This window comes from Betta splendens, chromosome 15, assembly GCF_900634795.4.
Source record: "Betta splendens chromosome 15, fBetSpl5.4, whole genome shotgun sequence".
In the NCBI taxonomy this organism is placed as follows: Eukaryota; Metazoa; Chordata; class Actinopteri; order Anabantiformes; family Osphronemidae; genus Betta; species Betta splendens.
The window spans coordinates 5,174,551-5,199,926 of record NC_040895.2 but is presented as its reverse complement, the minus strand read 5'-3'; the positions used below and the strand labels follow the sequence as shown (position 1 = coordinate 5,199,926).

The 25,376-nt window shown below is 47.1% G+C and overlaps 2 protein-coding genes and 1 long non-coding RNA gene across 4 annotated transcripts in view; 2 read left to right on the top strand and 1 right to left on the bottom strand.

Annotated features, from left to right (window-relative positions):
• thada (THADA armadillo repeat containing) overlaps positions 1-18,657 on the top strand; it is a 56,368-nt gene extending 37,711 nt beyond the window's left edge. The window contains exons 31-38 of the mRNA XM_029175065.2: positions 1,129-1,211; positions 7,041-7,414; positions 9,818-9,942; positions 10,909-10,981; positions 11,621-11,771; positions 11,892-12,014; positions 17,655-17,830; positions 18,183-18,657. Of these exons, the coding sequence (XP_029030898.1) occupies positions 1,129-1,211; positions 7,041-7,414; positions 9,818-9,942; positions 10,909-10,981; positions 11,621-11,771; positions 11,892-12,014; positions 17,655-17,830; positions 18,183-18,506 (1,429 nt within the window). The 3' untranslated portion in view covers positions 18,507-18,657. The remainder of the gene's footprint in view (positions 1-1,128; positions 1,212-7,040; positions 7,415-9,817; positions 9,943-10,908; positions 10,982-11,620; positions 11,772-11,891; positions 12,015-17,654; positions 17,831-18,182) is intronic.
• Positions 18,658-19,502: 845 nt separating this feature from the next.
• Positions 19,503-20,910, bottom strand: LOC114870458 (uncharacterized). The gene is made up of 2 exons (XR_003788342.3): positions 20,166-20,910; positions 19,503-20,072 (listed from the first exon to the last, which is right to left on the bottom strand). It is a non-coding gene; the product is annotated as an uncharacterized LOC114870458 (long non-coding RNA).
• A 234-nt stretch (positions 20,911-21,144) lies between these two features.
• Positions 21,145-24,796, top strand: zfp36l2 (zinc finger protein 36, C3H type-like 2). 2 transcript variants are annotated; one of them, XM_029175067.3, is made up of 2 exons: positions 21,145-21,449; positions 21,623-24,796. In XM_029175067.3, the coding sequence occupies exons 1-2, from the start codon at positions 21,360-21,362 to the stop codon at positions 22,850-22,852; spliced, it is 1,320 nt and encodes a 439-aa protein (XP_029030900.1). In that variant the 5' UTR covers positions 21,145-21,359; the 3' UTR covers positions 22,853-24,796. The 2 variants fall into 2 exon arrangements, with proteins under 2 accessions (XP_029030900.1, XP_029030899.1); XM_029175066.2 differs by having other exon boundaries at positions 21,146-21,449; positions 21,620-24,796.
• The last annotated feature ends 580 nt before the right edge of the window (positions 24,797-25,376 follow it).

The following is a 25,376-nucleotide window of genomic DNA, read 5'->3' as shown; positions in this document are numbered from 1 at the left end:
CTTCCAGAGGGCGTTGACTCTGAAACAATGAGCGCAGACATTTGTAATCCTCTGCAAGTTGACTTTGGCATCGAGGTGGCGCATCGGGTCCAGTACCAACCTATTAGAATCATTCGATCCTGATCCAAACAATAAACCAGAGATCTTCTAACAGGCTGTTTTTTTTTAACTTTACCTCACATACTTCACACATTTAACCTACTTCACAAAGCTCATCCCAAGCCCAGATCTGTTCTCACTTAACACACACACACTATCCCTCCCCCCTCCCCTTTCCCTCGTGCTCCATTAAATGTGTTGTGTGTGTTTGTTGTGTGTCTGTGTGCGTGAGAGTTTGATTTGTGCAAAGGATTTCTGTGTCTTATTAATATCCAAGTGATGAAAATGTGACGTCGAGCTCGCACACTGTCTCCCTTGTTCTCCCACAGACACAAACACACCCGCTTGTGGTCTCTCACAACAGTGTGGTCATACCCTTGATTGAACCTGCACATAAACTGAACACACACACTTTGCATTGGCCACACAGGCTGTTTCACTTACACTAACTCACACTGTACATGTAGGCTGGTATACATATCAGTGTTTACTATTACACAAAGACTCTTCGGCTACGTGTTAGATGATATCATTGGGTAACTTTATATAGAGGTAATTATTATTTATTTTCTTTTTGAAGTTTTAGTGTGTGTGCGTGTGTGTGTGTGTCTGTGTGTGTGTGTGTGTGTGTAAAGGAGCTGATTGAATAGTAACTACAGAGCTAGAGGCATCTCATGTGATAGTCCCATTGTCGGCTTACTGAGACATGCAAACACATTTTAGTGTATCCTATTTAACAAACTATATTGCCTGATGTTGACCCACTAATAACAGTAACTACTTGTTTGTGTTGTCCTACATTCATGTGACTAATTTTTAACATTATCATTGCCATTTACTGGAAGAACAGAATAATAGTTTTCAGTAAATATTTAATTTAATTCTGATTAGATTATTACTATTGCACTTTTCACTTGTGGTACATTAAATTGAATAAAATCAGTTTTATTCAGAGCTGTGTCTGTGTGGTGTTGATCAGTCTGTATAGTGGATCCTCCACCACTCAGTGGAATTTATTTCTCTTTCCAGACAGAATTACTGTATGGTGACAAGAGGGGCCTTTGTGGATGTGTTGGTGTGCTTGTGTGGGCAAAAGATCAGTCTCCTGGAAGGTGAGTAGTTACTGGTGGAAAATGAAACATTTCTGACACTTTTATTTAATAAAACCAAGCATCACACACAGACCTGGGCAGATGTACAACTGTTGTTTATACTCCTGTAGTCCTGTGATGTTGCATAAATATGTACTGTGTCCTCTGCGGAGGCAGCTTAACAGACCTTCGCTGACAATATATGTTCAACGGTTATAATGAGTAGCGCTGAGGTTTTGAATTCACAGCAGAAGCACATATTTCCTACTGCCATAACAAAAAAATTATCTGTCCTCCCGCCGTCCTAACACACTGGATAGACCTTCCTTTTACAGGAGGTGACCTGAGTGAGCCTTTCCCACACCTTTTTTTTTTCCACCATCAGAAGGTGTGCCGTCTACACTTCTCAGCTCTAGATGGCCATTATGGCCTGTAATGATAATTGGCACCCGCCACTTGATTTCATAGAAAAATGCCTCTCCGCTCGCTTGCTTTCTCTCCTCGTGCCCCTCGTGTCCTTAGGTCTGCATCCCTGCGTCTATGCCTGTGTATTCTCCCGTGCATCCTTAGTAATGCTCTTCACTGCGTTTCTAATTAAATGCATTAGACAAGTTTCCTTGATTTGTCATTAAGGAGTGATGGTGGTTCCCAAAGTCAGACCGGTTGAGAACCAATGCACTAAAGTATCACATGTCACAATATTGAGTGGTCGCACATGGTTTGGTTGGTTTTAGTGATGCACTTCCCTGAAATATGTCCTTCATAATACAACTTGCATCCCTCAAGATATTCACTCCCATAAATCTTTCGATGATTTTCAAAATTCCTTTAAAAACTCCATTTAAGTTAAAGATTTCTATGGGAACTTGATAGTAGAGTAAATGTATTACTGTAATTGTTTATATTTGTTTATATCCTCATTGCATTTATTATACGATGTGGGAAATTAGATCTGATGTCATTGCATCATTTGAAAATGTTCTTTGAATGACTGTTTATTTGCTGATGTCAGACAGTTGCTGCCACTGTGTTCCCTCCATTTGTTATAAATTTGACTTTAAATAGTTCTGTACGCCTGGACAGACAACCCCGCAATGCTTGCCGGCGAGGCTGTCCCCTGCCTTCCCCATTTAGACTGATTGTTGACAGAAGTCAGCTCCGTTTCTCGCGAGCGCTTCAAAGAAGTCTTTCCAGTGTGCGCGTGTGTGCGCGCGTACGTGCGCGTGTCTGTGTACGTGTTGTGGTTGCAAGCATATGTGCGCCGACCGACGGGGGTCTCCACAGTGGTGGAATGTGAAACCAAAGGCAAGTGATCTCTGACAGATGGTGGGATTGTGCCTATGACCCAGTTTGTGGAGCAGTGCTGCACAGAGAGGGGGGGAAAAGACAGAGGAAGGGGTGGCGCTGGTGTTTTTGCTCGACCATGTGCTGAACACATGTTGGTCTTAACAGTGGAAATACCGAAGATTTCTAAAGCCATGCCTGTAGAAGGAAGACTGCCTATTTCAGCTTGGCTCTGATCCTTACATAACCAAGGAAGCTCCCTGCACACCTCTATGCCCCTATGTTATTATCAGAACTCTGTCATTGTACACATGCTGCCCCTCATCGATCACTTCACTCTTTTCATCTAATCATTTAGTTTAAGGTAAAGTGTGACTGGCTGAGCAATTTTCTATGAAAGCGTCGGGCTCTTTAGGGCTCTTGGCACCTTATGTAAAAATGCCAACAACTGGCCTTTTTAGTGTTGCTCCTTTTTTCCTTTTCACAAGTCTTTCTGTGCATTTGTGTGTAGTGTACGCACACATGAACACCTTTCTCCTCCACAGTCCTTTGATCCATGCAAAGCCATAAAAAAAACAGCCCCCACCATTCATTGCTTCATCTCCACCTCTGCCAGTCCTCCAGTTTCTCTGCTCTCCAGCCATGCCAGTAAAATTAGATTCAAGAGGAGAAAGTAGACACTTAGTAAATGTTCCAACAGTTCATCAACACACCATTGTGCGTGATGGTGATGATTATGCTACGATTTGATGTGAGCATAAACAATTTTTATATTTTTATTTTTATTTATATATACAGGATGAATACTTGACTTTGACAAACCAAAATCACCTCATTAATGTCAAAGGAGAAATTTATGTCAATTAAAGTAATATATTCATGTGTTGTAGAAATATTCTCCACCCATTCAGGTCAGTAGATGCAACTAGGGCAGGTTTGCAGATCTGGACACTGGGGAGGTTTTGTCATTTGTCTTTGCAACTTTGCTTTAAGCTCTGCCAGGTTGTGAGGGAACCAAGCTTGAACGGCACTTTTACAGTCCAGCCACAGAGTTTCTAATGGATTGACGCCTGGGCTTCCACTTAGTCACTCCAGAATCATTCTCTATAGCTTTCACTGTATGATCATAAGTCTCCAGGATTGACCTGTATTTGGCTGCATTCATTTCACCCTCCATCTTTACAAGCCTTCCGGGGCATCCCCACAGCATGAGGCTGCCACCACCATGCAGTGTTTTTACGTAGCGTCTCGTCCGTTGGTCTCATCAGACAAAAGAACCTTCTTTCACTTCAAAACAGAGTCTTCCACATGCCTTTTGGCAAACTCAAGTTGTGATTTAGCATGAGTTTTCTTCAATAGTGGCTTTGTTGTGACCACTCTTTCATATAATGTAGCGTTGATTGGTGAAGAACCCAGGCAACAGTTGTTGTATGCACAGACTCTCCCCCTCAGCTGCTAAAGCTTGTAACTCTATCTTGTTTGTCTCTCTCACTAGTCTCCAACTACCCCAGCTTGGAATATGTGCCATATTCATACTATAATTGCTTTATTATGGATTTCACTGCAGTTCGAGAGATGTTCAGTGCTTGGAGATTTCTTTCCTATCCATCCCTTGTGTTTTGCTTTTCGATGCCCGGGGATGTTCATCTTTCTTTATGGTGTGAGGGTATCCAGGATTAATCAGTACCTTCCACACACAAATGTCTTAATTGCAACATTGCAAGCAATGATGCTGATGGAACTGACATATGTTGGTAAACAACAGCATATCAATAATGGTGAACATCACTTGACCATAACAGTTACTGTGACGTTTCTGTCCACTAGTAGTGCTGTAGAGCAGTATTTGTACTTATTTTTGTTTGTATGTAATGAAAAGGATGTCTCTGGTTTTTGAAGCTTCATATTTGCTGTAGCTGAAGTTGAGCATGCACACTATGAATATTGTTTCCCACTTCTTACAGTATAATTGTGTGTCCCAGTCAAATATGCAGAGGGCGAATAATTACAGTCTCGCAAACCTTGGTGGACATATCATGCTTGTTAGGGAGTTGTATTAGGACCGACTTGAAAAAAATTTGAGCCTCCCTTAAATCTCTTGTAGCACATAAAAAGTGTTGCCGTAATTAGCCTTCTAGTAAGTTTTGAACGTTGGATTGATGTTCTCCGTTGACAGCTCGGTAAACCTTGCGCTGCTATTTTCAAACCCTCGCGCCCATGTGTCTTTCTGGAAGGAAATTATGCAGTAACTGATGCAAACTACCGTGCGGGGGAGAACTTCGCTTTCCTCTCCTGTAATAAACGCTACGTGATAATCAACTCGACACGTTACGGCCTCTGAAGCCACGGTTGCTGAGCTCAGGTTCAGGTCCACTGGATTTCGCTCCCTGTGGTTTTGTGTCATCATCTGAGTAAGCCAGATGCTAGGTCACAACTTTCTCTGTCCAAATACTTCAGATTCTTTGATTTAATATCAATACAGCAACTCTACTATTAATTGCACTTTTGCAGAGTTGTAATATCTCAAAGTGGCTGAATGGACAACACTATAGTATGAGATGGTTCCAATGTTTTGGCTATTATATTTAAAATTCATTTATTTACTGTGTGTCTTTCAAAACATAGCTTTCATTCACTGCATACGTCAAACACAATCATACACACCTTCGTCATATTTGGCCGATCTTAAAGAACACAGTGTTGAAGTATTCGCTGGTGCACTGGCAATAAGCTAGTCAACCGCACAATGTCCCCATGCCGCTGAAACAGCTAAACTCGCTTGGGCTTTTTCTTTTAGCAGCCTATAAACCTCGGAGAGAGCATGTAAAACCTGCGGTGCACTAAAACAATGTTGATTAACGCGGAACTGAGGCTCCTCTGCCATCGTATTCCACTGAGCCAGGCCTCATCCCGGAGCCTCCTGAAATACACAGTGATCATTGTACTCTGGCCACAGTCCCACTGCAGATTTGCATGGGAGCAGCATAAAGGCACAAAACCTATTGACATTGATTTAACTAAACACAGCTGTGGGCAAACAATAGATATTTATCTTCAGATATTAAAAATCTAATTGAAACACTCTTGACAGGAAGTGAGGGAATGCCCTGCTACTCAAGCGTCCTCGACTAACTGAAAAACGTGTGTGGTGTAACTAATGGTGTTTTTCCTTGTTTTTCCTTTCTTGTTGTAATTGTTTCTTTATGTTTTTCTTTCCCTTTTCTAGCTCTGACTCTGAAATTGAAACTGTGTACCAGTCTCTTTCTTTCTCTGGCTTTATTTGGGGTCACGGCAAAGTACTTTTTGGGTTTCCTCTACTTGATTTAGTGTATTTGTGTGTGTGTGTGTGTGTGTGTGTGTGTGTGTGTGTGTGTGTGTGTGTGTGTGTGTGTGTGTGTGTGTGTGTGTGTGTGTGTGTGTGTGTGATTTGATTTGCAGTGGCATATTTTGTAGACACTAGATCAGAGATTTACAATTCAATTATTAACGCACACATCATACCCACCCCCTCCCCTGCTGCCCCACCATGCCTGACAGCCGGTTCCTTTTCGACATGCTCCTATTCTACGGCCTCCTCTCTCATTAGACTACGCTTATTTGGTCTCGGACCCCCTTTGAGGCTCAGGTTCCACAGTAACTCGGCCCATCTCTGGAGGAATGCCGCGTTCCCCGCTCTTTTATCAGGCCGTGTTTCTGACTGGCAGCTTGAGTTGTACTGTGCGCCATGAGCGCTCTCTGTGCGTGTGTGTTTAACTAATTGAGTTGGCTGTCAAAGCGGGGTCTGTGTGGAGCCTCGGTGCAAAACTGCAGGGAGGAGCGCGGCTTCAGAATGGCATCGGGTTTCTTTACAGTTGCCCGGGCTCAGAATCCTACTTGTATTTCAGAGGAAGCGCCTGCATGTGCACATGTGTTTATTTGTGCGTCCATCACTCCCCGAGGGTGTATGTTCACAGGTGGCTGGGGTTGGCACAGCCGTGGGCATTTCCACACTGACAGAGCCTCACTTATAGAAGTCAAAATAGAAAGGAACAGAAGTCCCTGGCTTCTTCGGGCTGCTTCATCGTCCACATGTGTTCACTTCACAAAAAACTTCTCAAAAAACAGTAAAGTCCAAAAGAGGATCTTTAAAACATGTTTTTAACATCCATTCATCCATCATTTGGTAAAACAGTAACATGTAACCCCTTTAGTCACAGATCTAGTAGTAGTAATCTAGTTAGTATGAGCGTCCATAGGTCGTAGTTACACACAATGCTTCAAAATCACCTTGTCTAATAAGCATTTTAACGCACGAAGAAAAATCTTACTCATGTTAGATTTTTTTCTGTGGTCTGTTACTAACTAATGACGCAATTGTAAGTCATTAATTTGATCATTCAGGGTGAAAGCAGATTTTAAAGGTTGGAGTTATGCATAGATAGTTATCAATACCAGGTTTGACTGTTTCACGCTATCATCTTTTATAATTGTGGCTTCAGTTAAAATGTGAAAAATATAAATAAAGTTACAAATAATATGTTAATGCATCTGAATATTGGATAGCTGACAGAAATGTGTTTGTTTCAGACACAGAGCTCAATGAGCTTCGCCAGAAGACTCTGTCCATCCTGACAGCCTCTGATCTGCTCATCTCTGACGCTTCACTGGCTACTCTGGTGCCTGGCAGCACCCAGTGTCTGCTCAGTCTGGCCCGGGTGGCCCTCAGCGCCAGCGTGGAGATGCCTGGCGTGTGGGGGGCACCTCAGTTGACAACACAACTCCTGCAGTGCCTCCTGCAGTGCCCGCAGTACGAGGTGAGAGAGCTGACGGTGGAGGTGCTCCTGAAGAGGCTGGAAACGGAGCAGGAAGCGAAGAGGAGGCCTCAGTGGCTGGACGAGGCCGTCCTGTCGAACCTGACGAGCCTGGCTCTTCATGAGACACACCTCCAGTGCCTGGCCAAGGTGGGACCACACGGACACAAGCCATGTTTGTTTGAGTCTAATTGTTGCATTCTGTAGGTGTCGGTGTGTGACTGCCATGACACCAGAGTTAGTTTTTTTTTTTTCTTGTTTTTTTTACCACATTTTCATTGAACCACAGTGACGTTTTGTGCAAACTGATTAAATCCGTCTTGCAGACGCTTGCGTGAGAGGCTAATCAACCACAGGGTAAACTCCAAACACGCTGGCAGGGAAGTAACCCTGTCTGTGTCACTTACTTGCACACAATTGTAACATGTTTGGTAGACTTCCACTCTTGAGCTTCATGTTGCGGGGGGATATTTCCTCTTTGGCAGTGGCTGTCATGTTTCAAGCTCTGTCTCCTGTCGCTACTGCTCTTCCAGAGGTGACATGACCAGGGGTGACTGCTCCAGGCATGTTGTGCGTTTTAGATCTGCTGGGTTATTTTTTATTTTTTTGGTATGTGTGCATTTTCTTTTCCGAGCACCGCTTTAAAGGCCAGCCGTTAATGTTTAAAGTGTCGGGCCTGTTAAGTGGAGCCTTCCCAGTGCCAAGGACACGCCAGCTCCACTGGATGGCTGCCATAGTTCTAACTGGATCCAACTAATGGATTCAGCTAAAGCTAGAGACGCTACAGACATTTTTTGGTCTACCTGAATCTACAATACCTTTACATATGGTGATATAAGTTACTTAAGTTAGCAAAGCCCTCAACCTTTACTGATCCTACTGCCTGAATATACCTGCCTGCCATTACACACAGTGTTGATGTGACTTGGGACCAAAAAGAAATTTTTAATATGAACAACTTTTATTTAAAGCACTATCAGACTAAGTGCACAACAATTTGTCTGTTCCTTCTCAGAGACCACTTGCTGTGATGTGAATATGCACTTTAGTGCTCATGACAACAAATGTGGGCGTTGAGGCAGACCAGCAATATTAAAGCTTAACCGTGAACTTCGTCTAGACAAATAAGCTGATTTCCAGAAGTTTCTTTAAAAAATACAGATAGTCATGACTTGGTTGAGTGACTCAGTTCTGCTGCTATTGCCTTCCCAAGACGCCCAAAACAAAGAAGAGGCTGTGTGATGACCATAAAGCAACTGTTACGTGGTGCGTGGAGCCTTGTTTTGGAGACCATTTCTGGTTTCAAAGTATGCATTAATGATTGTTTTAAGAAATTAAATAAAGGTCATTTAGTAAACTTTCATCAGGCAACTCACCTCAGTAGGGCAGCTGATTTCACATTTTATTTCCTCCGACTTAAGCTACCATTCAATCCCAGAGCAAAAGCTGCGACAATCTGAGTTGTCGTGGCTTAAAGGGAATATTAAGGAGCAGACAGGAGCACAGCACAGCACAAGTTGGGGAAGGCTGAGCTTTTATATGTCTGCTCATGCAGGGTGGCCATCGCTGTTTATTTGCATGTTACAGCTGTGAAGCTCCGTACGCTTCGACGCCCGACTTGGCGTGTTTTCCTGTGACCGTGTATATTTGGGCATGTGAGCAGTGGGGTGTGCAGGACAGAAGCTCATTAATGCAGGTTGTAAAAGCAGCGGAGATGGCCGGACCGGCTGCCATGGAGCTCACACCTCAGACGGACGAGCGAATGGGCTGTTCTAACACAGAAGCGCTTGTTGGCCATGGTAACCGATGGTAACCGTACACGGCCACACAAACGGACACACAGATGTTTATGTACACACGTCGCAAGCACCCGCTCATCCTTCTCTCCACCCACACTGATCCTATAAAACAGACTGTATTTTAAAGCTCTAATAACACGTTATGGTCTGGAAAGACATTAGAATGGCTGAGATATTCAGGAGGAATGTCAACATGTGTGCTCTGCTGGGTATGTGGTTTATTTGTTTTTTTAAGGGGGTTCTTTTTCCTGCTAAGGCTTGATCGACCGCCTTTCCTCTCTGGAGGAGCAAACAGGCAAAAGAAAGCTGCATGGCAGGGGATCAAGAAGCTGCGGTTTGCAGAAAAAGGTTTAGGTGGTTGGGTTGAATTGATGCTTAGACGCGACAAAGGACCACGTTTCCTGCTGCTGCAAAGAACAGGGGACAAGTGGGATTTCAATGAGGTGCCTTTTTATTTCTGCATGCTCCCGCGCGTCCGTATGCAGGCTGTGTGAGAGCGAGAGCAAAGGCAGCTGTGTACCCGTGGTTAGGGTGTGTGTAGGGAGGATCTGACCGGTGTGGTAAAAATACCCGTGGGGCAACTTGCCAGCCGTTTTGCAGAGAGGACACCAAAGCTGTGTTGATGGATGGCTCTGGGCAACATCCCTCCCCACTAGCGGAACGTGTGTTTGCGAGCGCTGGAGGTGAACAGCGATGACTCAATAAGTGTTTTTTTTTTTTGCTCCTTTGACTCTTCTTCTCTGCCCCCTCTCAGGTCCTTCAGGTGCTGTTTGTGTTATGCTCCGGCGATGAGCTACTGTGGATGGACGGTGCCAAGATTCTGTCCCGGGAGGAAGTCCTCCTGCACCTACTTTCACTGGCTCAAAATTCTGCTCACAGGTCAGAGGACATGCACGTATACACAAACATTACATCCTGGAGCAGCTTTAAGCTGTGATGGATGGGACAGACATGAATGGTACTGCCAGGCAAGATGCACCCACACGCTCCAGCCTCTCTCCTTTTTCCTCTATTTGTGAACGAACCTTCGAGCTGATGGAGCAGGCTGGTTTCAGGCCTGCGTTCAGTGCCAGATTCCACGGAGGGAGTTTGCACAGGTTCACCAGCTGCACCTCACTCCTGCACCTGGGTGTGTGGTTGCTTGAGTCTTAACCCAGTATATGGGGAAAACCAGCCACAGAAAACAATGGGAACGTAGACAGTTGTCCCACAGTATATAAGGCTGTCATCAGCACATTATTCCTGTCTTGTCAGCGACAAACCCTTATTTCTGCAAGACCTTACACATCTTTGGATTACAGAATCTCTTTCTATAAACCGATTTGGCAAACACAGCCCACAGTGTGACAAGCACTGACAGACTCTGACACACACACACCTTCCTTGACAAGCTAGCAATGAACTTTTCAGAATACAAGCCTGAATGAGGATTGGATTACAAAGGCTTTTAGCCCCATAAAGCCTTTTCCTCGCCACGGTCTTTGGACCCGGGATCCACTTTCCCTTTGGAGCAGCCTCAGGGTTTTAATTAGAGCTGCAGAGGTATGTGATTGGATGGCACTAGGGGCTATTGTTACTCATAATGTAGTGGTGAGTATCACCACACTTCTTTTGTGGATAGTAAATCAATAGAGTTGACTGGTTTTGTGTGTGTGTAGATGCTGGGAATTTGTGAGTAATGTTTTTTTCCACAGAACAACCCTGGTAGCTCATTATTTGTTTCAGATCTTCTCTGCACTGATGTCAGATTAAACAGACACATTTTCACTCATCACAAGACACTGATTATGTAGAATTGTACAGAATTGTACAGTATGATGATCACGTTCATGTTTTATGTTTCAGTGTGGAGCTTCACTGTGCTGCTGTCGCACTGGTCTCTCAGCTGGTGGTTCGGGTGATCAGCTCTGATCTGAAGGTAAAAACTCATTCCTACAGTATATCTATTGGCACATTATAGCCTTGATTCACCCAACAAACATGAAGCATCACCACCTCCAAGGTTGGCTGATGGCCCAACAGTAAATTGAAGGTTCCTTTTTTTTTCTAGCAGCCACCAGTCCAATGCAGCAGGGTTGTTTTGGGGGTTTCTCTAATAATAAAAATAAAGTGGGCAGTGTAGAAAAACATGCGTGAGAAGAAAGATGTGGATCATCTTGACGATGAACAGCATGAACCATCTGACGGCTAAACGGCCTTGGAAGAGGACGAACTGCTGTAGGGCAGCTGGCTTTATCCGTCCTTGTGTAGTTTGCTTCTCTATTATTCGTTTGATTGTAGGTTTTCTGTTTCAAAGATGATCCGAGCTGGTGAAATAATTAAAGTCAAATTACCTCCCTACAGGCAGCCATGAATGAAGCCTTCTTACTTTGAACTGCACCAGTGAGCAGTGCCTCTGGACTGAATTCAATGCCATTTATTGTGTCATACTGTGATCTCATTGGGTGATAACCAAGTCCTGTGGGGTTTCAGTAAAATGTCATCATGGAGATATTATGCCAAGATGGTAAATGCATGTATTGCTCTCGATCATTTTTCAGTTTTGAACTTTTTGCAGGACTCAAGCACAGCGACTTACTTCCTTCAATGGGGGGAGCTGGTGTGCTCATGCTGCAGCGAGGAGCAGCCTTTGGAGGTGAAGCTGACGGCTGCCAAGGTGTTGGTCAACTGTGCTGACTCTCTGATGACCGCTCCTCGTCTGCCACTGGGTGAGTGTCAGTCCGTGGAACGGTGGACACAATGACGTGAACACTGATCCTTGACCTTCCTTGTTATCACTGTGTGTGTGTGTGTGTGTGTGTGCGTGTGTGCGTGCGTGTGTGTGTCAGGTCTGGCCACTACCCTGTGTCTGTGGAGAAGCCTTTTCATGCTGCTGCAGGATGAAGACCAGGAAGTCCGAGATGCTGCCTCCGACTTTATGGCCAATGTACCAGCAAGTCTGCTTAGAAAAGGTACACACACATTCATACAGCTTGTACAAACAAACACACTCACATAAAAAAAACAGCACAAACACATGCTGATGTTTAAACAGGCTGGTGACATCATTTCGTGTAAAGAGTTAAGCAGCATTCCTGGAATGAAGGGTGCTAATTCCAGTTCAGACCAAGAGTGAAAAGTGCGTATGTGGTTATGTGTCACTATTTCTGAGGATGTCTGAGCTTGTTTTTCTTATGAAGTGTATGATGCCTGGCCCTGGTGTGTGGACGTGCTCACACTCAGACAACCGCTGGCCGCCCTCAGCCCCTGTCACACACACTAAAGACTGACAGCTGCCAGCTCTCAGGCGCCAGCATCCTCACAACACAGAAATTCCCATATTTTCCCAGCTTTCCTGCAAGCCCTTATTGTGTCTTCTGCCACCAACGGTATCTCATAACATAACACAAGGCAGCGAAAACATCACCTCCACAGTCACTGCACCCCCCCGCGCAGCAACGCGTTTGAGGGAGGAGACGACTCGACTTCTGTAACTGATACTTAAGCGTAAATCTTGAAGGGTGTGTTAAAATTCAAACCTCGGCGTGTTTCATGATCTGACGGCCCACAAAGCATTTACAATTCCCGTAAGTGTTTTTCTAGCATCCACAAGCTGCGTGTGTGCGTATATGGGTTCATGTACTTAAGGGCCAGACAAGGTCAGATAAGTCAGCTCAACATCAGATATGGACTCAATAAGCCGAATGAGACGAATGTCATTTTTTTTAACAGGAAGTGAACACAATAGGCATAATTACATACTGGGTGTTTTCGTGTGTGCGTGTTTGTTAAGAAATGAGAGCGGGGCATGCTTCTCAAAAACTGGCCTGCATTTCCTTGACGACGTGTGTCTCCTCTGGCGAGGTGAATGTTTGTTTGCAGGAGTCTGTCGTCTGAGCGGCAGCCGCGCCGCTCAGGACCTGCTCCGGCTTTCACAAGTCGCCCGCGCTGCAGAAATTGGAACGGCACCAAAAGAAAAAAGGAGACCAGTAAGCCGAATGTAAATAGACACCGCAAACCTTCAATCGGAAAAATGTCATCTTTCTACTTTGACGTGATGTTTAAAAATGAAATCCAGATCATGGCAGACTATAATGAAGTCATTATGGCTGTAAGAATGTAGTTGCTGCTGTCACAGGGAGAACGCGCTGTCAGCTGTGCCTGCGTTGAAGTTTTAAACCTGTTGTTGATATTGTGGAAAGAATATTCATAAATATAAAGATGATGCAGGAGTTAAACTGGATACAGTTCCCACTGGAAAGTCTGGCCACATGCTCCAGCGCCTAAACAGAGTCTTACTGGTGATGTCCTTATTAGAGACACACACAAGCAGCCACAGACTGACACTGCGACTGGATTAATTGTATGTATTTGTTTGAAGTGAGTTTGAATTTGAAGCGGAGCCTTGCCACAACAGTAAGTCTCTCAGCAATTCATGGACGTCTAACGAGTGTATTTGAAGCAAGAGGCTGGGAGACATTCTGAGGAGACTCGGCAATGGGAATAATCCAGTCATCTACAGTAGGATCGCGTTTCCCAAGCATTTCCACTCCCAGTGAGCGTTTTCTTCTCCAGACTGTACGTGATTCAGATGTAAGAAATGCAAATCTCCCTGCTCTCAACTTTCCTAAAAGCAGTTATTACAAAAGTCTTGAGTAAGATACTGTAGGAGCTCGTGACACATGCCTGCTACCTGTTTTGTTTCAGTTGGACCCATGGTGCAGCTGCTCGACGTTACACAGGAAGCGATGCAGTCACAGACCCAGTCGTAGCCATGACTGCAGAGATGTAGTCCGTCAGTGGCCAAAGCTCAGGCTCGGTGCCCTGTGTATTATCTCAGGTCGGCAGTTACCACACCACAGCTGAGGTTTGTGTTTTATGACCTCTCGCCAAGATCGGAGGTGCGAGCCGCTTCATACGGAGGTGACGACTGCCGGTCCTTTGATATGGACGACAGACAGGGACGTGGGAAGGGAGAGGATCCCGCAGCTCAGAGACCGTCCGTCAAACTCGGAGCCAAACTGCAGGGCGGCCGTTTTTAAACACGAATGCCGACCAGGGTTCCTCGCACGTAAACAGGGACTTGAGCTGAACACTCTTCCCCTGCTCGCCTCTGTTCATTGGTCCCACCAACGCCGCTGACTCATCCATAACCCCCCTGCCTTTCTCCGTCAACCACTATCGGCCCACTCGTCTGGAGTGTCTGTGCTGCCTGTGTAGAACGTGACCCAACCCCCCCTCCTCTGGGTCATTCATTCACAGGCGCGCTGACGCACATGAATGGAAGTGAGCGACCCGTCGGAGCTGGAGAGCGCTCATTAAACCGACCTATTTTAGCACCGCTGCCGCTCGGCCTTTCAGCCTGCGCTTGTGTGGAAGGAGACAAATGTCACGTCGGTCGTTTGTGAGGACATTCTAAAGTACAGGAGACCCTAGTAGCTGCTGCGGATCTGCTCGATGTTTGATTTTCAGCTTCTTAACCTTTCTAATGAATCAGCTAATGTTAAACTAATGTTATTTCTCTCCACTGAAAACGCACGAGCAACACACCTACACCGCCTTTTAATCTAAATGCTGCACGGGGCATGAGCCTTTAATGGTTTAGTGGGTGACATGTCAGCAGTAATGACTGGTGTCGCACGCCGCCTTCCTTTTCGCAGGCTACAGAAGCTGGCTGAGATTTCTTTGACGCGTTTTGAAGTTAATTTATCTGTGCGGGCAAAACCGCGCAGGTCGGCCTGGTTGTGCATCCTCTGTTCCTGTAAAGGAGCCGTAATCAGACCTAGATCTGATGGTAGTTTCAGGTCATGCAGTGCTGGTGTTAGCCCTCCGCATGGCACCACTGCGGTTTATTAAATGTGGGTAGTGAGGCAGCAGTCACCTGTTAGAAATGCACCTTCTGACACTGATTTGACGTAAGATGTCTGGAAACGCAGCTCCTGTCTCGTGGTTGTGGGAGACACGCGGACCCAGTCTTGACCCCCTGTTGGGACGTTGACTTCAGGATTCGAGGCTTCGCCCCAACTCTGACTGGGCTTCGTGACCAGCGCTGCTGCTGTGGAGCTCAGTCCGCCAGGTTCTCAGGCCTCCATTTCTTTGCTGGTACTTCCTGTTGTTGTTGTTGTCGTTGTCAGACTTTACACTCCCTGTATCTCATCAACCACCAGAGGAAGTCGGGGCCGTCTAGTGTGTTTTTGTTTCGCACCTCTGTCTATCTCACACCCGTGCTTCCTGGAGTCTCGGCTCCATTGCCCTGTGTGTTATTTAAGGAAGTCAGATAGTCTCTTTGTGTGTGTGTGTGTGTGTGTGTGTGTGTGTGTGTGTGTGTGTGTGTGTGTGTGTGTGTGTGTGTGTGTGTGTGTGTGTGTGTGCGTGCGTGCGTGCGTGTGTGTGTGTGTGTGTGTGTGTGTGAAGGTTATCAGTGTTTTTGTTTTTTTCCTGCTACTCCTTTGCTGGTTTCTTCTCAGTACTGTCTTGTACTGTCTAGAACTCATTTTCAGATGTTCTGGAGGTTTGGGGTCACATTAGATCCTGACCGTCCTCGTGTGGTTTCGTGGAAGAGAGACCTGACTGTGGGACAGGGCAGGTGGAGCTCGGGGGCGTCCCAGCTCCCCAGGTGGGATGAATGTCTTTGAATCGGCCAGTCGAGGTGGGCGGGGGAGCTTTGTGCTCACCTCACCCCAATCTCTCAGATGTGGGTGGCTGAACGGAGGAATGAGCTTCCCAGCACAGTGAACGCGAGGACACCGGTTAGTGGAGGAAAATTGGGCGGGAAGTGTTTGGGATTTCTCTCATTTCACTGTCTTGACAGGCCAACAGAGCTCAAATGATCCTCCCCCTTTTCTCGCCTGCTCTATGGGACATCCGACACCCTCACCCCCAGCTGCAGAGGCTCAGTACGGATCTACTGTATGAAACAGAGGGTCTCCTCCTAATGAACTTCAGTGACCTGAATGACAGTTCATCAGATGATTCTCATTTTTTCATCTGGAGCTTTGGCACTTTTTTAATCAAAATTTTGATGAGTGTGAGTTCTCACGTGTGAATGCCAGGGGATCTCACACACACACACACACACACACACACACACACACACACACACACACACACACACACACACACACACACACACACATTAACTGCACTGAGAGCGGGTTGTGCAGTGTAAACGCACAATCTTCAGTGCAAACAATACCAGCATAAGCCACGACCCATACCACCACACACACGCGCACACACGGAGTGTGTGTGTGTGAAAGACAATCCCCTTGAGAAACGGAGCGGTTTGCACGGACGGCTCAAGGAGGGAAACGGCGTTAATCGATGTGTGAAACCTCCGTAGAGAAGCAGATAAACTCAACGCGGCTAAGATTTCCTATTATGCCCGTTGATGTGCGAGGAGGGGCCTTGACATCAGAGGCCAGGCAGTCCCAGAGACGGGCAGCTTCTTGCTGGAGAAAAGAATTTGTCACTCAAGCTCTTAAACTCCTAAAGCTCATCTAACACGGTGCAATCAGCAGCCTCTAATGTTCAGAGCAGCCTTTTCTCCTCTGTGGAGACTTTAGGCTCTGCGCCGATTTTACGCCTCCTCTCCGAAGAAGAAAAACTGTGTGTGTGTGTGTGTGTGTGTGTGTTCTAATAGGGGTCTGTATACCACCACCACTTTACCCCCCCCCCCCCCCCCTCTTTTGAAGTCCCTGGTGTTACCTGGGTGTGAGCTGTGGTGAGGATGGTCAACGTGGTAGAACAACACAGTCTCCCACACAGACGCAGCCTTTGTGTCACGGACAACTGGAGTCGTTAGATGAAGTCATACGTTGTGTTTTGGCCGCGTTTGAAGTGCGTGTGCTCGCACTCACACATCCTCCAACTGTGCGAGACGCCAGCCTCTAAGTGAGAGAGAAGCTGAATGGGTTTCATCAGAAGACAGATCGTCTGCCTGCACTGAGTCCAACGCATCGGTGTCAACGGTACGCGTGATCGGCCGTCCGCGCATCCATCCAGTCGCTAGCACGTAAACAGGAAGTGAAACGTCTGCTCATACAACCCCTCACCATCAGGGCGTGTATGAATATGCGCCCAGACGAGAAACATTCACAGTGTGTGAGATGGATTTAAGCTTTGTTTCTCCCACACACACACCTCTATATTTATGTTTTATTAGATGCTCTTTTAGGCTTTACAGGTTTTTCGTCCTGTTTTTTTTTTTTTTTTTAACGTACACACACACCTTTCAGTTAAAGTCCAGATGCTTATACCAGTATACAGTTTTTTCCTGAAAGTATACTGTTACATGCGCAGCTGTGGAGACTTTTTGTCTTCAGTTTAGGTTTCAGCCAGACATTGGATTTAACTATTGTGGACACAGGGACATGTGCTCAGAGGAACACTGTTTCCTTTCATGCCAGCCACATAAAAAACTCATTTATATGTATTGTTGTAGAAATGCGGAGTCACTCTTGAAACACGATGCCTCATGAAGCAATCGCTTATTATTACTACTAGTGTCTGTTACATCTTCCCCGAGATTAGCAAAATGTTTGTTAGCTACAAAAACCCCATATGTGTAGCTGTGTTCTGTGCGTTGACGGACTTGTGGTCTCTGTGCTCAGACGCGGCGCGTGTGTCCGTGTGTCCTCCGGTGGCCCTGGACTGGGGCGTGGGACTCCTGTGTAGACTGCTGGAGCTGTGGGGGCGGGCACCTGAAGGCATCCTGGCGCTGACCGGCTGGCTGCTGGGCGAGGAGGGAGGCGACGCCGGCACCGATGCACATGAGGCCTCTAGCGTGGTGAGTTCCAGGGCAGCAGAGCTGTTGCTCAGTGATTGTTCACACGAGCTTCTACGGTGTATTTATATTGCACCAATTCACAGCAAAGATCTTCTCCAGGTACTTTGCAGACATTTATAAAGAAAACCCAACAAGCCCTACTTTAGCAAAAATTTCAATTCAAAAATCAATACATTAAAATGTTAAATTTATAGATGAGTTTTAATAGCAACAGTGCAGAAGAAACCACCATTTGTCAGGTGACAGACAGTAACTCACTAACAAATGAACATGTGAGTTTACAGAATATCAGTTATTACTGAGGCTTAAATCAACCTTTTAGTAAACATACCTGCATTTTGATTGTAACCAGGATGAAGAGGACTTCCTGTTTGAGAAGGGGGATCTGAACCTGTGGGCCGAGCCGACCCAGTGGGTGAAGCTGCTACACAAAAACCTGAACTCCCTCGTCTCGACAACCCGACAGAGCCAGGCACCCCTAAGCTTCGACCCGGAACACGTCCAGCAGATCAGCAGCCTGTGGGACTGGGCCCAGGCCGGGCTGGACAGCTCCCAGCGGGCGCTGGACTCCCTGCCGGCGCTGCCCCGGTTCTCCTGCGCCATGGAGCACGCCCGGCTGACGCTGCGGCAGCAGAGGGCCGCTCTGACTCTAGACCTGCTGGAGAAGCTGAGGTAGATGGTTCAGCCGTGTTTGGTTCTAATAGAACCGCTTTGCTAAAATGACACAATGACACGCTCTGTACTTTTTTGTTTTAACAAATGGTGTTTTTAATGTTATGATGACTGTTCCTTTGTCGTTTTAATTAAATATGTCTGATATGACTGGTCCTGAACGTCTCTCTACTTCTGTAAATGGGCCAGAGCAGAGGAAAAATAGGTCGACGTGAACAGTGTGAATTTGTGAGCGGAGGACACAACGGATCTGAGCCAACACTTGATTTACTGTTCTCTTATCAGCGCCAGTGTGTCACACGACAAACTTCAACAGTGTCAGCATTCAGTGAACTTCTTCCTCTGCTCGCTCCGCGGCCACCAGAGATTAAGGTCGGGGCAAAACAAGAGCCTAAATCTTCGATCGCCAGCTTCAATGCTGCGATTGTGCGGCAACGCAGAGCTGGGGATTGTGAAAGCGAGCGTTTGTGCTGACACGTCCCCAAAGTCGTATCCCAGTGTACACTTTGAGTCCTACTGTATGTTTATACGAGGTGTTATTTTCCTGTGATATTTAATTTACTGCAGGACTCTTCCCTTTGGACGGCGTTTTTATGCTGCCCTCTAGTTTTCCTAGTTATGTAATTGGGAGGACAGCACAATGGGCCACTGTCCTGAGTGTGAGTGGATTCATGCTGCCCTCGTACAGCCGGACCCTTCTCTCTCTCTCTCTCTCTCTGGTCCTGGTAGCCATGTTCCCTCTTACAGTAAAACTGACGTAATGTGTTGGATCAGCTCGCCGTCCCCCAATAAAAACAGAGCCACGTGATGAGAGTGGTTTCCGAGACGAGGACATGTTTGAGGGATTTCTCAGGAGCCTTGCCGTGTCTGTCCTTCACGTTCAAAGTATTTATCACAACTTGAGAAGCACAAATAGTCCTGGGGCAGCCCTCAGCCTAATTTTAGGGTTGGTAGTAGCAGATTCCAAGCTCTTATGTCACTTGTTTTTCGCCTGTTGCTATTTTCCTTCCTTTTTTTTTTTTTTTTTTTTTTTTAGTCAGTAATTCCTTCTTCAACCAAACCACTCAGCACAAGAAAATATTGAATCATGTCTCTCAAAGTAAAATCATTTTTATAACCCCTCTTCAAATTATGATCTATATGGAAAAGACCTAATGGTTACCAGTGTCGCAGAAACCGGTAATTACTCGTGATATGTGTTGCGTGATGCTTTTACACCCTGCTGACCAAAATATCTGCCTTTCAGAGCCCTGATATAGAGTCTCGTTCCCTGCTGCCAGCGCTGCAGTCTTTCCACTGTGGTTTTTTAAAACTTGACATACCTCCAGCAGCAGAGTGGAGTAGTTTGACATTTTCATGTGAACATTCTGCCATCCTGGGAAGGTTACATCATGCTGAGACAGGGGCAGCTTATTACAACTGCGCTGCACTCTGTGGCCCGAACAAAGAAGGGACTGTAGTGGCTTTGTTATTAAGAGGAGAGATTGAGGAAACCGGTTTTGCAGATGAAACAAACAAATCATCTGTAGGGGACGACTGGCGTTCCTTACCCGGCGGTGTGATCTGGCCCCTGGATAAACAGTGAAAGCAAAAGAAAAATAATTACGTGAATCAACATTTCTGCAGCCAATTTGTGCCAAATGCACAATAAAATTCATCATACCAGCTCTGCTCAGCAGAGGGCGCCCGCGGCCTAGGGGAGGGTGCAGTTCCATTTTCGTCCGCGTGGAGGCAGTGTTGCTCTGCTGCTCCAGTTGCAAACCCACATTCCTGCAGTCTGCGCTCTGACAGGGGAAAACATTCTAGCGAAGCTGAAGAGAAGCTCGACGATATGAATTCACGTGTTTATACTAATAATATTTCAGTTTTCAGGAGTGACACGTTCCCAATGCTTAGGTGAAGTTTTGCATAGTTTTTCAAGACAACACAAAAGTGGGTCATAAGGGCCCAGCAGGCTCTGAACCGCCTATTTTACATGTGTAGTAGACGGGAATAGGCTGCTTGTTGCACTGTAGAAGTCTATTATGCAACCAAGAGATTCTAAAAATTGTGCTGCACTCTGCCTGGACTTCTCTCCGCTCATACTTGTGGTCGCGCCCCGTCCACAGGGAGAGAGAGAGGGAGGGAGAGGCCCAGTTTCCTTCCATTACAAATACATGTGTCAGCTTCTAAGTGTGCTGGCCCAAAAGGCCGGAGAGGCGGGCCTCTGTTTGAAGCACGAGTTCGCCTCGGTGTGAGCCTTTGAGCAAGGCACCCGTGCTCCCCGCCGCCGCCGCCCACGCTCCGAGCTTCACATCACACAGGTGTCAGCGCGTGCGGTTGAACGTGCGACGCTTCCCTTCCCCTGACGGCGAGACTCGACCCAAGCAGCAAAACCAACTTCCACTAAATCGGTTGTGATTAAAATAAGAAAGGAGGGAAAAAAAGAAAGTGAGGGGTGTGTGGAAGCGTGGGGGAGGGAGCTGGAGTTGGGTTTCAAGGCGTGGTGTGTCAGACAAGCGACCAACCGGTGAATGGGCGTTTTTCCCCCTCTGAGAAGAGGTGTCTCCTCAGAAAAAGTTTGCGACCAACTTCATGTCGCTCCTCCTCCCCCGGACGCCGTCGCGCATTTATACCCATCAAAAAAGCCAGAGCGCACAGTGACGCACTCGGCTCAGCGCTTCTACAGGGGAGGAAATAAAAACCCATCTACAACTCAGCAACACAAACCTATCTCCCTCTTCTCCTGCTCCGGACTTAAACTGCGCCTCCGCTCTCTCGGGGATCTTTCTAAAAGCTTTTTTTTTATTCCCACAACCAAAACCAGTCGTGGCACAAACTACCGCTCGTCGCGTTCAGGGATCCCGGTCGGTCCTCCATGAAAGAGGGAGTGCGGCAACAAATCTGGGGAAACGAGATGTCTGCGACCGTCTTGTCAGCTTTCTACGACATGGACTTGCTTTACAAGGTAAATGCGGCCACGGCTTCGTCTCCGCGCGCTCGGGCTGAAACGCAGCTCGCCGCGTTCGGCGCGTTTCACCCTGAGCGCAGCAACAAGTTGCAGGCGAACTTGCGTTGAACGTGCCATGTGGTCGGAGTCGTGCCTCGCTAACGCGTCTCTCTCCCTTTTCTCCCCAGCAGCAGGATAAAAGCATGAACATGAACGCGCTCCACATCAACAGCATGCTGGACAAGAAAGCGGTGGGCGCTCCGGTCACGACTCCGGGCTCGGGCGGCTCCTTCGCGCCGGGATTTTTCCGCAAGAGCTCCATCAGCAACGTGGACGCGATCAACAACGGCAACAAGTACACGATGGGCTCGTACGGCAGTCTGAAGGAGAACACGCCGAACGGCGGCAGCAGCAGCGCCGCCGCCGCCGCCGCCGCCACGGCCCTCATGAACAAGGAGAACAAGTTCCGCGACCGCGCGTACAGCGAGAGCGCGGAGCGGGGCGTGCTGCAGCAGAAGCCCGGCTCGCAGATCAACTCCAGCCGCTACAAGACCGAGCTGTGCCGGCCCTTCGAGGAGAACGGCTCGTGCAAGTACGGGGAGAAATGCCAGTTCGCCCACGGCTACCACGAGCTCAGGAGCTTGTCTCGCCACCCCAAGTACAAAACCGAGCCGTGCCGCACTTTCCACACCATCGGTTTCTGCCCCTACGGCCCCCGGTGTCACTTCATCCACAACGCCGAGGAGCGCCGGCCCGCTCCGGCCGCCAACGCCAACGTGCAGGCGGCGGAGCCCCGGTCCGCGCGGGAGCTGTGCGGCTACGGCCAGAGGGACGCGCTGCGTCCGCAGCAGCAGCAGCTCGGCTTCTCGCAGCGGGACCGACCAAAGCTCCACCACAGCCTCAGCTTCTCCGGCTTCTCCACCCACCACGGGCTCGAGTCCCCCCTGCTGGACAGCCCCACGTCCCGGACCCCCCCGCCGGGCCCCAGCGCCTCCACCTGCACCTCCGCCTCCAGCTTCTACGAGGAGGCGCTGTCCCCCAGCTCCGCGCCCTGCATCCACAGTGCCTTCTCCTTCCCCGGGCAGGATCTAAAAGCCCTGCTGGCTCCCCTGGCGGTGCACGGCCCCAGCGGCTACAGCAGCAACCACTCCAGCAGCGCCTACTACGGGAGCCTGCAGGGCGGCGTGTGCCCGCCCTCCCCTCCGACCTACAACATGAGCCACCTGCAGGCGCTGCGCCGCCTCAACGAGTCGCCGGTGTTCGAGCCTCCTCCCAGCCCGCCCGACTCGCTCTCTGACCGGGAGAGCTACGCGAGCGGGTCCCTCAGCTCTTCCGGGAGCCTCAGCGGCTCCGAGTCCCCGAGTCTGGACGCTGGAAGGCGTTTGCCAATCTTCAGCAGGCTGTCGATTTCAGACGACTAAGCGTTTTTTTTTTGTTTGTTTGTTTGTTTTTTTTGCCGTGAGACGGAATGATGGACGGGTGGGGGGTGAGTGACTGCGAGGCGTGAAAGGGGGGTGTGAGCGAGGTGGACTGAGAATCCCGGTGGTTTCGCCTCACCTCCCCACGCCCACTTCCAACAGCAGCCTCTCTGTTGAAGTGCCTTTGAGCAAGACACTGAGCCCCCGCCAGCTGCGGGGCTGCAGACCCTGCTCCGACCTCCCTGGAAGGGGGCAGGAGAAGAGTCTCATCCACAGGGATCAACAAAGCTTCAGTTTAAAGTGGCCTTGACCTGGCATTAGTTTAGTATTTTTCTATGTATATGTAATATAGCTGTATTAAAACCTAGATAGCAAACAGAAGGCATTCCACCAGTGCCTTGCCCGAGGGCTCACGGCAGCCCCCTCCTCCCCTTGTTGTTTTGTTTTCATGTTTTTTGCTCTATCAGGCAAGCCACACTTCTCCTGGGATTAGATGAGTGTGTAACACGACTTGACACGAAGAAGAGACTGTAAGCGGTTTCAGATTTCCTCCCATCCTGCCAAGAATATGCCTTGACTAAACGTAACATTTGACTTCGTTTTTTTTTTCCTCCTCTCTGTAAGCTTCAACTTCCATTCCAGTATCTGTCTTCTCCCAGCGCCACCCAGTGGTTCGTTTGGTTGGTCTAGTTTGTTGCTTGGTTGAAAAGCACTCTTGAGTTGGGTTTGATCGGGGAAATCACTGCTGATGGTTGAATATATATTTTTTTAGCTGTTTGAGTGATTTACATAGCAGTACATAACTGGCTATGGACTATTTAACTTATTTATTATCTTGTGAAAAAAGGTATAGGCTACATTGATAATTTGTGTCCATACTGTATTTATCAAGTATGATGAAGCAATAGATCTATATTCTTTTATGTTTAAATTATGATTGCCATTATTAATCTGCATAAAGTGGAGTGTATGTTCTTTTCACAGTAATATATATATTTTGTTTTTTTTTCTCCTTTTTTGTAACTTCACTTGGTTATTTTTTATTGTAAATGAGTAAAAAATCTTAATTTAAGAGAACGTATGTGATATTTATTTCATTAATTTTTGTTTCCTTGTTTACGTTTATTAAAAAGAAACAGTTGCCTGATTGCTGTTTGCTCCTGAGGTCGTGTGTCAGTGCTGTAGAAGGCTCTTTTTTATTTCTAAGGATCCCTATTTAGATCTTTCGGTAGAATGTATAAAGTAACATGGTTGTACAGACCGTCCAAACTTTACTCCTTTTTTTTGTTTTATTTAGACTTCAGTGACAAAGAACCCAAGTCAATAAATTAACCAAAAAAGTATTTTTGTTTGTTTTTTTCTGTTTTGTTTTCTCTCTGCACGAGGTCACACTGTGATTCCAGCCACGTGCTAAAGAATGTAGCAATCTCTTGTGCCCCAGTATTATTGTGTAGTGCCTGTGGGGTTCACCATCTTGACATGCCTTAAAATTAACCAAATAAAGTATTTTCCTACATCTTTTTTATACACAGGTTAAACTGAATGTAGTCTTGGAAACTATTTTCTTTTTTTAAGGTTGTTACCACTCAGACACTGATTAAAAGCGGACGTAACCTGTCTCTAAGTTCCCATTCCTTTCTTCGCTCTGTTGTTCGTTTCCTTTTGATTTAGTCTGAGTCTTGAGAGTTTTGTTGCTGGAGAGGGATTTGGAGGAACACGTTTGGTTTGTACATAGTAGGTACAGGGGGATACGCACTATGTACTTTTGACTACTTTATCAGAAGTAAAGCTTTTTGAATGTAAGAGAAAAAAAAAAAACGGACAAAAAGACAACGCGAGTTGTGATATTTTTCGGGGAGTCAGTCACTACAAATTGAGTGTGAGACTGTTAACTTTGTACTGTACATTTTTTTGTAGTTCTCCCAATAAAAATCATTTTGAAAAGCTTGTTTTTGTTTTTTTTTGTTGGGCTGTGGTTTCTTGACAGACACGAGATGAGGACGCAGTGAGAGGGGCATCAGATGTTGCAGCAGACTGTAGTCGTCCTTGTCCAGTGGAAGCAGCCTCAGGGTGGGGGTGGGGGAGGGAGGGAGGCAGCGTGTCCCCAGTTGCCCTGCGTCGCTGCTTAGTCTGGTGCAATGAGGGCCTCGCGACCCCACATACCTGCCTACTGCGTCCACAGGAGGAACTGAGGCACAGGTGCATTCTGGGACGGAGACACCGGATCCCCAAACCTCAAGTATGAGGACAAAAGCAACGCCATCGCAAAAAAATTTAATAATAATAATAACTCCCACCATGCGTAGGTAATCTCCCGTCATGTTTGATGTCCTGCTATAAACAGCTAGGTAAGTGATACGCGGTCGCCGCCTGAGGATTGAGGTGTGGAATTTCAAAACACGGCGCAGCGAGTGGCTCCGCGTCCCAGGAAGGGCAGCCTGGCCCGTCGCCACCAGGGTACGGTTCTAATCTTTTAATAAACCCCGAATTATGATCCTGTTTTCTGTCATAACGCACGCCGACGCCC

Excerpts from the sequence above, each read along its gene's own strand:
- zfp36l2 (XM_029175066.2), top strand. The coding sequence starts at position 21,360 with ATGAAAGAGGGAGTGCGGCAACAAATCTGGGGAAACGAGATGTCTGCG. Across the intron at positions 21,450-21,619 it reads ACATGGACTTGCTTTACAAG|CAGCAGGATAAAAGCATGAA; the intron begins GTAAATGCGGCC and ends TTTTCTCCCCAG.